General features: G+C 47.4%; 1 protein-coding gene across 1 annotated transcript in view; it reads left to right on the top strand.

Annotated features, from left to right (window-relative positions):
- Positions 1 to 16,380, top strand: part of GLA (galactosidase alpha) — a 76,120-nt gene that overhangs the window by 44,202 nt on the left and 15,538 nt on the right. Inside the window, exon 2 of the mRNA XM_073639608.1 lies at positions 11,639 to 11,813. Coding sequence (XP_073495709.1) covers positions 11,639 to 11,813 — 175 coding nt within the window. The remainder of the gene's footprint in view (positions 1 to 11,638; positions 11,814 to 16,380) is intronic.

Below are 16,380 nucleotides of genomic sequence, written 5' to 3'. Positions count from 1 at the left end.
TGTTGTGTGTGTCGGGGTTATAAGCTCTTCAGGCGTTCCTCTGTTGTGTGTGTCGGGGTTATAAGCTGTTCAGGCGTTTCTCTGTTGTGTGTGTTTGGGTTATAAGCTCTTCAGGCGTTCCTCTGTTGTATGTGTCGGGGTTATAAGCTCTTCAGGCGTTCCTCTGTTGTGTGTGTCGGGGTTATAAGCTCTTCAGACGTTCCTCTGTTGTGTGTGTTTGGGTTATAAGCTCTTCAGGCGTTCCTCTGTTGTGTGTGTCGGGGTTATAAGCTCTTCAGGCGTTCCTCTGTTGTGTGTGTCGGGGTTATAAGCTCTTCAGGCATTCCTCTGTTGTGTGTGTTTGGGTTATAAGCTCTTCAGGCGTTCCTCTGTTGTGTGTTTGGGTTATAAGCTCTTCAGGCGTTCCTCTGTTGTGTGTGTCGGGGTTATAAGCTCTTCAGGCGTTCCTCTGTTGTATGTGTCAGGGTTATAAGCTCTTCAGGCGTTCCTCTGTTGTGTGTGTTTGGGTTATAAGCTCTTCAGGCGTTCCTCTGTTGTGTGTTTGGGTTATAAGCTCTTCAGGTGTTCCTCTTTTGTGTGTGTCGGGGTTATAAGCTCTTCAGGCGTTCCTCTGTTGTGTGTTTTGGTTATAAGCTCTTCTGGCGTTCCTCTGTTGTGTGTGTCGGGGTTATAAGCTCTTCAGACGTTCCTCTGATGTGTGTGTCGGGGTTATAAGCTCTTCAGGCGTTCCTCTGTTGTGTGTGTCGGGGTTATAAGCTCTTCAGCCGTTCCTGTGTTGTGTGTTTGGGTTATAAGCTCTTCAGACGTTCCTCTGTTGTGTGTCGGGGTTATAAGCTCTTCAGGCGTTCCTCTGTTGTGTGTGTCGGGGTTATAACTCTTCAGGCGTTCCTCTGTTGTGTGTGTCGGGGTTATAAGCTCTTCAGGCGTTCCTCTGTTGTGTGTCCGGGATATAAGCTCTTCAGGCTTTCCTGTGTTGTGTGTTTGGGTTATAAGCTCTTCAGGCGTTCCTCTGTTGTGTGTGTCGGGGTTATAAGCTCTTCAGGCGTTCCTCTGCTGTGTGTGTCGGGGTTATAAGCTCTTCAGGCGTTCCTCTGTTGTGTGTCCGGGATATAAGCTCTTCAGGCTTTCCTGTGTTCTATGTGTCGGGGTTATAAGCACTTCAGGCGTTCCTCTGTTCTATGTGTCAGGGTTATAAGCTCTTCAGGCGTTCCTCTGTTGTATGTGTTGGGGTTATAAGCTCTTCAGGCGTTCCTCTGTTGTTTGTGTTTGGGTTATAAGCTCTTCAGGCGTTCCTCTGTTGTGTGTGTTTGGGTTATAAGCTCTTCAGGCGTTCCTCTGTTGTGTGTGTCGGGGTTATAAGCTCTTCAGGCGTTCCTGTGTTCTATGTGTCGGGGTTATAAGCTCTTCAGGCGTTCCTCTGTTGTGTGTGTCGGGGTTATAAGCTCTTCAGGCGTTCCTCTGTCGTGTGTGTCGGGGTTATAAGCTCTTCAGGCGTTCCTCTGTTGTGTGTGTCGGGGTTATAAGCTCTTCAGACGTTCCTCTGTCGTGTGTGTCCGGGTTATAAGCTCTTCAGGCGTTCCTCTGTCGTGTGTGTCGGGGTTATAAGCTCTTCAGGCGTTCCTCTGTTGTGTGTGTCGGGGTTATAAGCTCTTCAGGCGTTCCTCTGTTGTGTGTGTTTGGGTTATAAGCTCTTCAGGTGTTCGTCTGTTGTGTGTGTCGGGGTTATAAGCTCTTCAGGCGTTCCTCTGTTGTGTGTGTCGGGGTTATAAGCTCTTCAGGTGTTCCTCTGTTGTGTGTGTCGGGATTATAAGCTCTTAAGGCGTTCGTCAGTTGTGTGTGTCGGGGTTATAAGCTCTTCAGGCGTTCCTCTGTTGTGTGTGTCGGGGTTATAAGCTCTTCAGGCGTTCCAGTGTTGTGTGTGTCGGGGTTATAAGCTCTTCAGGCGTTCCTCTGTTGTGTTTGTCGGGGTTATAATCTCTTCAGGCGTTCCTCTGTTGTGTGTGTCGGGGTTATAATCTCTTCAGGCGTTCTTCTGTTGTGTGTGTCGGGGTTATAAGCTCTTCAGGCTTTCCTCTGTTGTGTGTGTCGGGGTTATAAGCTCTTCAGGCTTTCCTCTGTTGTGTGTGTCGGGATTATAAGCTCTTCAGGCGTTCCTCTGTTGTGTGTGTCGGGGTTATAAGCTCTTCAGGCGTTCCTCTTTTGTATGTGTCGGGGTTATAAGCTCTTCAGGCGTTTCTCTGTTGTGTGTGTTTGGGTTATAAGCTCTTCAGGCGTTCCTCTGTTGTATGTGTCGGGGTTATAAGCTCTTCAGGCGTTCCTCTGTTGTGTGTGTCGGGGTTATAAGCTCTTCAGACGTTCCTCTGTTGTGTGTGTTTGGGTTATAAGCTCTTCAGGCGTTCCTCTGTTGTGTGTGTCGGGGTTATAAGCTCTTCAGGCGTTCCTCTGTTGTGTGTGTCGGGGTTATAAGCTCTTCAGGCGTTCCTCTGTTGTGTGTGTTTGGGTTATAAGCTCTTCAGGCGTTCCTCTGTTGTGTGTGTCGGGATTATAAGCTCTTCAGGCGTTCCTCTGTTGTGTGTGTCGGGGCTATAAGCTCTTCAGGCGTTCCTCTGTTGTGTGTGTCGGGGTTATAAGCTCTTCAGGCGTTCCTCTGTCGTGTGTGTCGGGGTTATAAGCTCTTCAGGCGTTCCTCTGTTGTGTGTGTCGGGGTTATAAGCTCTTAAGGCGTTCCTCTGTTGTGTGTGTCGGGGTTATAAGCTCTTCAGGCGTTCCTCTGTTGTGTGTGTCGGGGTTATAAGCTCTTCAGGCGTTCCTGTGTTCTATGTGTCGGGGTTATAAGCTCTTCAGGCTTTCCTCTGTTGTGTGTGTCGGGGTTATAAGCTCTTCAGGCGTTCCTCTGTTGTGTGTGTCGTGGTTATAATCTCTTCAGGCGTTCCTCTGTTGTATGTGTCGGGGTTATAAGCTCTTCAGGCGTTTCTCTGTTGTGTGTGTTTGGGTTATAAGCTCTTCAGGCGTTCCTCTGTTGTATGTGTCGGGGTTATAAGCTCTTCAGGCGTTCCTCTGTTGTGTGTGTCGGGGTTATAAGCTCTTCAGACGTTCCTCTGTTGTGTGTGTTTGGGTTATAAGCTCTTCAGGCGTTCCTCTGTTGTGTGTGTCGGGGTTATAAGCTCTTCAGGCGTTCCTCTGTTGTGTGTGTCGGGGTTATAAGCTCTTCAGGCATTCCTCTGTTGTGTGTGTTTGGGTTATAAGCTCTTCAGGCGTTCCTCTGTTGTGTGTTTGGGTTATAAGCTCTTCAGGCGTTCCTCTGTTGTGTGTGTCGGGGTTATAAGCTCTTCAGGCGTTCCTCTGTTGTATGTGTCAGGGTTATAAGCTCTTCAGGCGTTCCTCTGTTGTGTGTGTTTGGGTTATAAGCTCTTCAGGCGTTCCTCTGTTGTGTGTTTGGGTTATAAGCTCTTCAGGTGTTCCTCTTTTGTGTGTGTCGGGGTTATAAGCTCTTCAGGCGTTCCTCTGTTGTGTGTTTTGGTTATAAGCTCTTCAGGCGTTCCTCTGTTGTGTGTGTCGGGGTTATAAGCTCTTCAGACGTTCCTCCGATGTGTGTGTCGGGGTTATAAGCTCTTCAGGCGTTCCTCTGTTGTGTGTGTCGGGGTTATAAGCTCTTCAGGCGTTCCTCTGTTGTGTGTGTTTGGGTTATAAGCTCTTCAGGCGTTCCTCTGTTGTGTGTTTGGGTTATAAGCTCTTCAGGTGTTCCTCTTTTGTGTGTGTCGGGGTTATAAGCTCTTCAGGCGTTCCTCTGTTGTGTGTTTTGTTTATAAGCTCTTCAGGCGTTCCTCTGTTGTGTGTGTCGGGGTTATAAGCTCTTCAGACGTTCCTCTGATGTGTGTGTCGGGGTTATAAGCTCTTCAGGCGTTCCTCTGTTGTGTGTGTCGGGGTTATAAGCTCTTCAGCCGTTCCTGTGTTGTGTGTTTGGGTTATAAGCTCTTCAGACGTTCCTCTGTTGTGTGTCGGGGTTATAAGCTCTTCAAGCGTTCCTCTGTTGTGTGTGTCGGGGTTATAAGCTCTTCAGGCGTTCCTCTGTTGTGTGTGTCGGGGTTATAAGCTCTTCAGGCGTTCCTCTGTTGTGTGTCCGGGATATAAGCTCTTCAGGCTTTCCTGTGTTGTGTGTTTGGGTTATAAGCTCTTCAGCCGTTCCTCTGTTGTGTGTCGGGGTTATAAGCTCTTCAGGCGTTCCTCTGTTGTGTGTGTCGGGGTTATAAGCTCTTCAGGCGTTCCTCTGCTGTGTGTGTCGGGGTTATAAGCTCTTCAGGCGTTCCTCTGTTGTGTGTCCGGGATATAAGCTCTTCAGGCTTTCCTGTGTTCTATGTGTCGGGGTTATAAGCACTTCAGGCGTTCCTCTGTTCTATGTGTCAGGGTTATAAGCTTTTCAGGCGTTCCTCTGTTGTATGTGTTGGGGTTATAAGCTCTTCAGGCGTTCCTCTGTTGTTTGTGTTTGGGTTATAAGCTCTTCAGGCGTTCCTCTGTTGTGTGTGTTTGGGTTATAAGCTCTTCAGGCGTTCCTCTGTTGTGTGTGTCGGGGTTATAAGCTCTTCAGGCGTTCCTGTGTTCTATGTGTCGGGGTTATAAGCTCTTCAGGCGTTCCTCTGTTGTGTGTGTCGGGGTTATAAGCTCTTCAGGCGTTCCTCTGTCGTGTGTGTCGGGGTTATAAGCTCTTCAGGCGTTCCTCTGTTGTGTGTGTCGGGGTTATAAGCTCTTCAGGCGTTCCTCTGTCGTGTGTGTCCGGGTTATAAGCTCTTCAGGCGTTCCTCTGTCGTGTGTGTCGGGGTTATAAGCTCTTCAGGCGTTCCTCTGTTGTGTGTGTCGGGGTTATAAGCTCTTCAGGCGTTCCTCTGTTGTGTGTGTTTGGGTTATAAGCTCTTCAGGTGTTCGTCTGTTGTGTGTGTCGGGGTTATAAGCTCTTCAGGCGTTCCTCTGTTGTGTGTGTCGGGGTTATAAGCTCTTCAGGTGTTCCTCTGTTGTGTGTGTCGGGATTATAAGCTCTTCAGGCGTTCGTCAGTTGTGTGTGTCGGGGTTATAAGCTCTTCAGGCGTTCCTCTGTTGTGTGTGTCGGGGTTATAAGCTCTTCAGGCGTTCCTCTGTTGTGTTTGTCGGGGTTATAATCTCTTCAGGCGTTCCTCTGTTGTGTGTGTCGGGGTTATAATCTCTTCAGGCGTTCTTCTGTTGTGTGTGTCGGGGTTATAAGCTCTTCAGGCTTTCCTCTGTTGTGTGTGTCGGGGTTATAAGCTCTTCAGGCGTTCCTCTGTTGTGTGTGTCGGGGTTATAAGCTCTTCAGGCGTTTCTCTGTTGTGTGTGTCGGGGTTATAAGCTCTTCAGGCGTTCCTCTGTTGTGTGTGTCGGGGTTATAAGCTCTTCAGGCGTTCCTCTGTTGTGTGTGTTTGGGTTATAAGCTCGTCAGGCGTTCCTCTGTTGTGTGTGTCGGGATTATAAGCTCTTCAGGCGTTCCTCTGTTGTGTGTGTCGGGGTTATAAGCTCTTCAGGCGTTCCTCTGTTGTGTGTGTCGGGGTTATAAGCTCTTCAGGCGTTCCTCTGTTGTGTGTGTCGGGGTTATAAGCTCTTCAGGCGTTCCTGTGTTCTATGTGTCGGGGTTATAAGCTCTTCAGGCGTTCCTCTGTTGTGTGTGTCGGGGTTATAAGCTCTTCAGGCGTTCCTCTGTTGTGTGTGTCGGGGTTATAAGCTCTTCAGGCATTCCTCTGTTGTGTGTGTTTGGGTTATATGCTCTTCAGGCGTTCCTCTGTTGTGTGTTTGGGTTATAAGCTCTTCAGGCGTTCCTCTGTTGTGTGTGTCGGGGTTATAAGCTCTTCAGGCGTTCCTCTGTTGTATGTGTCAGGGTTATAAGCTCTTCAGGCGTTCCTCTGTTGTGTGTGTTTGGGTTATAAGCTCTTCAGGCGTTCCTCTGTTGTGTGTTTGGGTTATAAGCTCTTCAGGTGTTCCTCTTTTGTGTGTGTCGGGGTTATAAGCTCTTCAGGCGTTCCTCTGTTGTGTGTTTTGGTTATAAGCTCTTCAGGCGTTCCTCTGTTGTGTGTGTCGGGGTTATAAGCTCTTCAGACGTTCCTCTGTTGTGTGTCGGGGTTATAAGCTCTTCAGGCGTTCCTCTGTTGTGTGTGTCGGGGTTATAAGCTCTTCAGGCGTTCCTCTGTTGTGTGTGTCGGGGTTATAAGCTCTTCAGGCGTTCCTCTGTTGTGTGTCCGGGATATAAGCTCTTCAGGCTTTCCTGTGTTGTGTGTTTGGGTTATAAGCTCTTCAGCCGTTCCTCTGTTGTGTGTCGGGGTTATAAGCTCTTCAGGCGTTCCTCTGTTGTGTGTGTCGGGGTTATAAGCTCTTCAGGCGTTCCTCTGCTGTGTGTGTCGGGGTTATAAGCTCTTCAGGCGTTCCTCTGTTGTGTGTCCGGGATATAAGCTCTTCAGGCTTTCCTGTGTTCTATGTGTCGGGGTTATAAGCACTTCAGGCGTTCCTCTGTTCTATGTGTCAGGGTTATAAGCTCTTCAGGCGTTCCTCTGTTGTATGTGTTGGGGTTATAAGCTCTTCAGGCGTTCCTCTGTTGTTTGTGTTTGGGTTATAAGCTCTTCAGGCGTTCCTCTGTTGTGTGTGTTTGGGTTATAAGCTCTTCAGGAGTTCCTCTGTTGTGTGTGTCGGGGTTATAAGCTCTTCAGGCGTTCCTGTGTTCTATGTGTCAGGGTTATAAGCTCTTCAGGCGTTCCTCTGTTGTGTGTGTCGGGGTTATAAGCTCTTCAGGCGTTCCTCTGTCGTGTGTGTCGGGGTTATAAGCTCTTCAGGCGTTCCTCTGTTGTGTGTGTCGGGGTTATAAGCTCTTCAGGCGTTCCTCTGTCGTGTGTGTCCGGGTTATAAGCTCTTCAGGCGTTCCTCTGTCGTGTGTGTCGGGGTTATAAGCTCTTCAGGCGTTCCTCTGTTGTGTGTGTCGGGGTTATAAGCTCTTCAGGCGTTCCTCTGTTGTGTGTGTTTGGGTTATAAGCTCTTCAGGTGTTCGTCTGTTGTGTGTGTCGGGGTTATAAGCTCTTCAGGCGTTCCTCTGTTGTGTGTGTCGGGGTTATAAGCTCTTCAGGTGTTCCTCTGTTGTGTGTGTCGGGGTTATAAGCTCTTCAGGTGTTCCTCTGTTGTGTGTGTCGGGATTATAAGCTCTTCAGACGTTCGTCAGTTGTGTGTGTCGGGGTTATAAGCTCTTCAGGCGTTCCTCTGTTGTGTTTGTCGGGGTTATAAGCTCTTCAGGCGTTCCTCTGTTGTGTGTGTCGGGGTTATAATCTCTTCAGGCGTTCTTCTGTTGTGTGTGTCGGGGTTATAAGCTCTTCAGGCTTTCCTCTGTTGTGTGTGTCGGGGTTATAAGCTCTTCAGGCGTTCCTCTGTTGTGTGTGTCGGGGTTATAAGCTCTTCAGGCGTTCCTCTGTTGTGTGTGTCGGGGTTATAAGCTCTTCAGGCGTTCTTCTTTTGTGTGTGTCGGGGTTATAAGCTCTTCAGGCGTTTCTCTGTTGTGTGTGTTTGGGTTATAAGCTCTTCAGGCGTTCCTCTGTTGTATGTGTCGGGGTTATAAGCTCTTCAGGCGTTCCTCTGTTGTGTGTGTCGGGGTTATAAGCTCTTCAGACGTTCCTCTGTTGTGTGTGTTTGGGTTATAAGCTCTTCAGGCGTTCCTCTGTTGTGTGTGTCGGGGTTATAAGCTCTTCAGGCGTTCCTCTGTTGTGTGTGTCGGGGTTATAAGCTCTTCAGGCGTTCCTCTGTTGTGTGTGTCGGGGTTATAAGCTCTTCAGGCGTTCCTCTGTTGTGTGTGTTTGGGTTATAAGCTCTTCAGGCGTTCCTCTGTTGTGTGTGTCGGGATTATAAGCTCTTCAGGCGTTCCTCTGTTTTGTGTTTGGGTTATAAGCTCTTCAGGCGTTCCTCTGTCATGTGTGTCGGGGTTATAAGCTCTTCAGTCGTTCCTCTGTTGTGTGTCGGGGTTATAAGCTCTTCAGGCGTTCCTCTGTTGTGTGTGTCGGGGTTATAAGCTCTTCAGGCGTTCCTCTGTTGTGTGTGTTTGGGTTATAAGCTCTTCAGGCGTTCCTCTGTTGTGTGTGTTTGGGTTATAAGCTCTTCAGGCGTTCCTCTGTTGTGTGTTTGGGTTATAAGCTCTTCAGGCGTTCCTCTGTTGTGTGTCCGGGTTATAAGCTCTTCAGGCATTCCTCTGTTGTGTGTGTCGGGGTTATAAGCTCTTCAGGCATTCCTCTGTTGTGTGTGTCGGGGTTATAAGCTCTTCAGGCGTTCCTCTGTTGTGTGTGTCGGGGTTATAAGCTCTTCAGGCGTTCCTCTGTTGTGTGTCCGGGTTATAAGCTCTTCAGGCGTTCCTCTGTTGTGTGTGTCGGGGTTATAAGCTCTTCAGGCGTTCCTCTGTTGTGTGTGTCGGGGTTATAAGCTCTTCAGGCGTTCCTCTGTTGTGTGTGTCGGGGTTATAAGCTCTTCAGGCGTTCCTCTGTTGTGTGTGTCGGGGTTATAAGCTCTTCAGGCGTTCCTCTGTTGTGTGTGTCGGGGTTATAAGCTCTTCAGGCGTTCCTCTGTTGTGTGTGTCGGGGTTATAAGCTCTTCAGGCGTTCCTCTGTTGTGTGTGTCGGGGTTATAAGCTCTTCAGGCGTTCCTCTGTTGTGTGTGTCGGGGTTATAAGCTCTTCAGGCGTTCCTCTGTTGTGTGTGTCGGGGTTATAAGCTCTTCAGGCGTTCCTCTGTTGTGTGTGTCGGGGTTATAAGCTCTTCAGGCGTTCCTCTGTTGTGTGTGTCGGGGTTATAAGCTCTTCAGGCGTTCCTCTGTTGTGTGTGTCGGGGTTATAAGCTCTTCAGGCGTTCCTCTGTTGTGTGTGTCGGGGTTATAAGCTCTTCAGGCGTTCCTCTGTTGTGTGTGTCGGGGTTATAAGCTCTTCAGGCGTTCCTCTGTTGTGTGTGTCGGGGTTATAAGCTCTTCAGGCGTTCCTCTGTTGTGTGTGTCGGGGTTATAAGCTCTTCAGGCGTTCCTCTGTTGTGTGTGTCGGGGTTATAAGCTCTTCAGGCGTTCCTCTGTTGTGTGTGTCGGGGTTATAAGCTCTTCAGGCTTTCCTCTGTTGTGTGTGTCGGGGTTATAAGCTCTTCAGGCGTTCCTCTGTTGTGTGTGTCGGGGTTATAAGCTCTTCAGGCGTTCCTCTGTTGTGTGTGTCGGGGTTATAAGCTCTTCAGGCGTTCCTCTGTTGTGTGTGTCGGGGTTATAAGCTCTTCAGACGTTCCTCTGTTGTGTGTGTCGGGGTTATAAGCTCTTCAGGCGTTCCTCTGTTGTGTGTGTCGGGGTTATAAGCTCTTCAGGCGTTCCTCTGTTGTGTGTGTCGGGGTTATAAGCTCTTCAGACGTTCGTCTGTTGTGTGTGTCGGGGTTATAAGCTCTTCAGGCGTTCCTCTGTTGTGTGTGTCGGGGTTATAAGCTCATCAGGCGTTCCTCTGTTGTGTGTCGGGGTTATAAGCTCTTCAGGCGTTCCTCTGTTGTGTGTCGGGGTTATAAGCTCTTCAGGCGTTCCTCTGTTGTGTGTCCGGGTTATAAGCTCTTCAGGCGTTCCTCTGTTGTGTGTGTCGGGGTTATAAGCTCTTCAGGCGTTCCTCTGTTGTGTGTGTCGGGGTTATAAGCTCTTCAGGCGTTCCTCTGTTGTGTGTGTCGGGGTTATAAGCTCTTCAGGCGTTCCTCTGTTGTGTGTGTCGGGGTTATAAGCTCTTCAGGCGTTCCTCTGTTGTGTGTGTCGGGGTTATAAGCTCTTCAGGCGTTCCTCTGTTGTATGTGTCGGGGTTATAAGCTCTTCAGGCGTTCCTCTGTTGTGTGTGTCGGGGTTATAAGCTCTTCAGGCGTTCCTCTGTTGTGTGTGTCGGGGTTATAAGCTCTTCAGGCGTTCCTCTGTTGTGTGTGTCGGGGTTATAAGCTCTTCAGGCGTTCCTCTGTTGTGTGTGTCGGGGTTATAAGCTCTTCAGGGGTTCCTCTGTTGTGTGTGTCGGGGTTATAAGCTCTTCAGGCGTTCCTCTGTTGTGTGTGTCGGGGTTATAAGCTCTTCAGGCGTTCCTCTGTTGTGTGTGTCGGGGTTATAAGCTCTTCAGGCGTTCCTCTGTTGTGTGTGTCGGGGTTATAAGCTCTTCAGGCGTTCCTCTGTTGTGTGTGTCGGGGTTATAAGCTCTTCAGGCGTTCCTCTGTTGTGTGTGTCGGGGTTATAAGCTCTTCAGGCTTTCCTCTGTTGTGTGTGTCGGGGTTATAAGCTCTTCAGGCGTTCCTCTGTTGTGTGTGTCGGGGTTATAAGCTCTTCAGGCGTTCCTCTGTTGTGTGTGTCGGGGTTATAAGCTCTTCAGGCGTTCCTCTGTTGTGTGTGTCGGGGTTATAAGCTCTTCAGGCGTTCCTCTGTTGTGTGTGTCGGGGTTATAAGCTCTTCAGACGTTCCTCTGTTGTGTGTGTCCGGGTTATAAGCTCTTCAGGTGTTCCTCTGTTGTGTGTCGGGGTTATAAGCTCTTCAGGTGTTCCTCTGTTGTGTGTTTGGGTTATAAGCTCTTCAGACGTTCCTCTGTTGTGTGTGTCCGGGTTATAAGCTCTTCAGACGTTCCTCTGTTGTGTGTGTCGGGGTTATAAGCTCTTCAGGCGTTCCTCTGTTGTGTGTGTCGGGGTTATAAGCTCTTCAGGCGTTCCTCTGTTGTGTGTGTCGGGGTTATAAGCTCTTCAGGCGTTCCTCTGTTGTGTGTGTCGGGGTTATAAGCTCTTCAGGCGTTCCTCTGTTGTGTGTGTCGGGGTTATAAGCTCTTCAGGCGTTCCTCTGTTGTGTGTCGGGTTATAAGCTCTTCAGGCGTTCCTCTGTTGTGTGTTTGGGTTATAAGCTCTTCAGGCGTTCCTCTGTTGTGTGTCGGGTTATAAGCTCTTCAGGCGTTCCTCTGTTGTGTGTGTCGGGGTTATTAGCTCTTCAGGCGTTCCTCTGTTGTATGTGTCGGGGTTATAAGCTCTTCAGGCGTTCCTCTGTTGTGTGTGTCGGGGTTATAAGCTCTTCAGGCGTTCCTCTGTTGTGTGTGTCGGGGTTATAAGCTCTTCAGGCGTTCCTCTGTTGTATGTGTCGGGGTTATAAGCTCTTCAGGTGTTCCTCTGTTGTGTGTTTGGGTTATAAGCTCTTCAGACGTTCCTCTGTTGTGTGTGTCCGGGTTATAAGCTCTTCAGGCGTTCCTCTGTTGTGTGTGTCGGGGTTATAAGCTCTTCAGGCGTTCCTCTGTTGTATGTGTCGGGGTTATAAGCTCTTCAGGCGTTCCTCTGTTGTGTGTGTCGGGGTTATAAGCTCTTCAGGCGTTCCTCTGTTGTGTGTGTCGGGGTTATAAGCTCTTCAGGCGTTCCTCTGTTGTGTGTGTCGGGGTTATAAGCTCTTCAGGTGTTCCTCTGTTGTGTGTTTGGGTTATAAGCTCTTCAGACGTTCCTCTGTTGTGTGTGTCCGGGTTATAAGCTCTTCAGACGTTCCTCTGTCATGTGTGTCGGGGTTATAAGCTCTTCAGGTGTTCCTCTGTTGTGTGTTTGGGTTATAAGCTCTTCAGGCGTTCCTCTGTTGTGTGTCGGGGTTATAAGTGTAATGGTATGTTTTCCAGTGAACAGCTCTTCATGCAGATGGCAGATATAATGGTGGCGGACGGATGGGTAAAAGCTGGATACAAATACCTGTGCATTGACGACTGCTGGCTGGCCACACAAAGGGACGGGTACCATCGGCTGCAGGCAGATCCCACCAGATTCCCTGGAGGCATCAAGAAACTGGCCGACTATGTGAGTTACATCTACTCATCTAATATCTGCAGATATGAGAGTTTTCGGGATCTGGGGCCGGGTGAGGGTTTATTTTTTCTGCCCTCAGCTGACGTTTTTACTGATACATTTTCGAGGTACATACAATGTTTTTATCGCCCATTATTGCATTTAATTGCAATAATGTAGCTGCCAAAAAGTCATAATTCTGGCTTTTTTATTTTCCCCTTTTGAAGGGGTAAAAGGTTGTCTCATCAAAAGAAAACACAAAGTTCACATTCGCCCCCCAGTGCGGGTAATGATCCACAAGGGGTGCGGTGCAGGAGCAGATCCCGTCTCCGGTTTCAGGTAAGTTGACATGAAGAGAAAAAAGGCAAATAGTCCAGCTACCGCAAAAAAATTTTTTTAGAAAAACAAGTGAAAAAATATTCTTAAAAACATCATTTATTGGAATGGTCTAAAACCAAAGCATTACACCTACGTGCCATGAAAAACTATTATTAAAAACATATCATATTAATAATAGTTTTTCACTTGTTTTTCTGTTTTTGCAGGACTTTTTGCCTTTTTCTCTTAAAAGGGTTATTCACTACTATTTAAAATATGCCAAAGCATAGACGTGACGTCAGCGGGGGGCATGTGCTGCCTGTGAGCGGCCAGTGATAGCGCCACTCACAGGCAGAAAAGGCCGAGGGAGGGAATTACAAAGAAGCAAGAGTTTGTCAGCCGCGTGTTCTTACACTTTCTACAGTAGAGAAGTACTTCTTACTAATTTTAGTTTGTAGAACATGGCACAAATTGTGTATTTCCTATAGTTATACAGTGGGGAAAATAAGGATTTGATACGCTGCCGGTTTTGCAGTTTTCCCATCTACAATGAATGGAGGGGTCTGTAATGTTTATCGTAGGTCACTTCACCTGTGAGAGACAGAATCTAACAATAAAAACCAGAAAATCAGTGTATGATTCTTACATAATTAATTTGCTTTTGCGTGAAATAAGTATTTGATATCCTACCAACCATCAAGAATTCTGTCTCTCACAAACCTGTTAGTTTTTTGTTAAGAAGCCCTCCTACCTTTATTAATTTATTACCTGTATTAATTACACCTGTGTGAACTCATTACCTGTATAAAAGACACCTATCCACACAATCACACTCCAACCTCTCCACCATGGCCAAGACCAAACAGCTGTCAAAGAGGGAGAAAATTGTAGACCTGCACAAGGCTGGGATGGGCTACAGGACAATAGGCAAGCAGCTTGGTGAGAAGGCAACAATTGTTGGCCCCAATTATTAGAAAATAGAAGAAACACAAGATGACTGTCAATCTTCCTTTGATTGTGAGAGAGGTCGGAATCAGCCCACAACTATTTGGATGATCCAGAGGAGGCATGGGAAAAGGTCATGTGGTCAGATGAGACCAAAATAGAACTTTTTGGTCTCAACTCCACTCACCATATTTGGAAGAAGAATGATGAGTACAACCCTAAGAACACCGTCCCAACCGTGAAGCATGGTGGGGGAAACATCATACTTTGGGGTGCTTTTCTGCAAAGGGGAGAGGACGACTGCACCGTACGGAAGGGAGGATGGATGGGGTCATGTATTGTGAGATTTTGGCCAACAACCTTCTTCCCTCAGTAAGAGCATTGAAGATGAGTCATGTCTCGGTCTTCCAGCATGACAATGACCCGAAACACACAGCCAGGGCAACTAAGGAGTGGCTCTGTAAGAAGGTCCTGGAGTGGCCTAGCCAGTCTCCAGACCTGAACCCAATAGAAAATCCTTCGAGGGAGCTGAAACTGAATCTTGCCCAGTGACCGCTCCGAAACCTGAAAGATCTGGAGAAGATCTGTATGGAGGAGGGGGCCAAAATCCCTGCTGCAGTGTCTGCAAACCTGGTCAAGAACTACAGGAAACGTCTGACCTCTGGAATTGTAACAAAGGTTTCTGGACCAAACAGTAAGTCCTGTTTTTCTGTTGTATCAAATACTTATTTCATGCAGTAAAATGAAAATTAATTATGTAATAATCATACAATGTGATTTTCTGGATTTTTTTCTTAGATTGTCTCTCACAGGTGAAGTGACCTATGATAAAAATTACAGAATCCCCCCTCCCCCCATTTACTCTGATGATGGCTTTACGCCCCGTCATTCTCTCAAGCACCTTCATCGGGTCGTCACCTGGAATGACGTCTAATGAACCGGTTGTCTTGTCAATAATTCAGTTGTGAATTAGAACGTGTCTGAAACCACCAGGTGTTTTGCAGGTGCTGCCCTGGCCCGGCTCCATGCGGCGCTGAGCCGCAACCACAACTGTTCTAAGCCAGAAGATGGGAAGAACCACCCAACTAAGGAAAGAGAAATGACCATCCACCAGCACTTTAAGACATTAAGGTCACTCAATCTGGAAAACTGCTAGAAGGTTTTTAGATATGGAGGTGTGATGGTGTGCTAATGCTTTTCTGGTGACACTGTTGGTGATGTATTTCAGAAGGCACTGCATGTCTCCCCCAGTGTTCAGTAACCACACACCATCCCATCTGCTTTATACTTAGTTGAGACCATTAATTGTGTTACAACAATACAGTGACCTATAAATCACCTTATCAAATGACATGGCCTTCTTAATCATCCAACCTCCACCTGATTGAGATGGTTTGGGGTGAGCTGGACGACAGAGTGAAGGCAAAGCAGCCAACAAGTGCTCCGGGAACTCCTTCAAGACTGTTGGAAGCCATTCCAGCTGACAACCTGAAGAAGATGCCAGGGGGTGTAAAGCTATCATCAGAGTAGCAGTGGTACTGTGAGAAAGGTAGAACATATACTGCTGTGTTTTATATATGCTTTTTACTTCTTTCCATATCTGCTGCTTCATAGTTTGTGCCTTCAGTCTGAATTTGCAATGTCTACAACCCAATAATATCACACTGAAGGCATCAAAACTATGAATTAACACATGTGGAATTATATACTTAACAACAAAGTGTGAAACAACTGAAAATATGTCTTATATTCTAGGTTCTTCACAGTAGCCACCTTTTGCTTTGACTGCTTTGCACACTCTTGGCATTCTCTTGATGAGCTTCAAGAGGTAGTCACCGGAAATGGTCTTCACTTCACAGGTGTGCCCTGTCAGGTTTAATAAGTGGGATTTCTTGCCTTATAAATGGGGTTGGGACCATCAGTTGTGTTGTGCAGAAGTCTGGTGGATACACAGCTGATAGTCCTACTGAATAGACTGTTAGCTGCTTTTTTCTTGCCATAATACAAATTCTAAGTAAAGAAAAACAAGTGGCCATCGTTACTTTAAGATGGCCACTTGAGCGCCATCTTAAAGTAATGATTGCTATAACCATCAAGCACTACATCAAGCCCTACAAAGAAACTGGCTCACATGAGGACCGCCCCAGGAAAGGAAGACCAAGAGTCACCTTTGCTTCTGAGGATAAGCTTATCCGAGTCACCAGCCTCAGAAATCGCAGGTTAACAGCAGCTCAGATTAGAGACCAGGTCAATGCCACACAGAGTTCTAGCAGCAGACACATCTCTTCACCAACTGTTAGAGGAGACTTTGTGCAGCAGGCCTTCATGGTAAAATAGCTGCTAGGAAACCACTGCTAAGGACAGGCAACAAGCAGAAGAGACTTGTTTGGGCTAAAGAACACAAGGAATGGACATTAGACCAGTGGGAATCTGTGCTTTGGTCTGATAAGTCCAAATTTGAGATCTTTGGTTCCAACCACCGTGTCTTTGTGCGACGCAGAAAAGGTGAACGGATGGACTCTACATGCCTGGTTCCCACCGTGAAGCATGGAGGAGGAGGTGTGATGGTGTGGGGGTGCTTTGCTGATGACACTGTTGGGGATTTATTCAAAATTGAAGGCATACTGAACCAGCATGGCTACCACAGCATCTTGCAGCGGCATGCTATTCCATCCGGTTTGCTTTTAGTTGGACCAACATTTATTTTTCAACAGGACAATGACCCCAAACACACCTCCAGGCTGTGTAAGGGCTATTTGACCAAGAAGGGGAGTGATGGGGTGCTACGCCAGATGACCTGGCCTCCACAGTCACCAGACCTGAACCCAATCGAGATGGTTTGGGGTGAGCTGGACCGCAGAGCGAAGGCAAAAGGGCCAACAAGTGCTAAGCATCTCTGGGAACTCCTTCAAGATTGTTGGAAGACCATTTCCGGTGACTACCTCTTGAAGCTCATCAAGAGAATGCCAAGAGTGTGCAAAGCAGTCATCAAAGCAAAAGGTGGCTACTTTGAAGAACCTAGAATATAAGACATATTTTCAGTAGTTTCACACTTTTTTGTTAAGTATATAATTCCACATGTGTTAATTCATAGTTTTGATGCCTTCAGTGTGAATGTACAATTTTCATAGTCATGAAAATACAGAAAAACCTTTAAATGAGGTGTGTCCAAACTTTTGGTCTGTACTGTGTATGCAGAACATATATATATATATGTAAGTATGTATATTTGTCTAGCGAAAAAAATAAAACATAACTTTTTTTTAATTATATTGCAAGAGCCAAAGTTCCCAAGATGTTGAGAGACCACTCTGTG

The sequence above is a fragment of the Phyllobates terribilis genome, unplaced genomic scaffold, assembly GCF_046119375.1.
Source record: "Phyllobates terribilis strain yellow unplaced genomic scaffold, ASM4611937v1 Scaffold_7__3_contigs__length_470593459, whole genome shotgun sequence".
Taxonomy (NCBI): Eukaryota; Metazoa; Chordata; class Amphibia; order Anura; family Dendrobatidae; genus Phyllobates; species Phyllobates terribilis.
The sequence above is the reverse complement of the archived record's forward strand: the minus strand, read 5'-3'. Positions and strand labels throughout refer to the sequence as shown.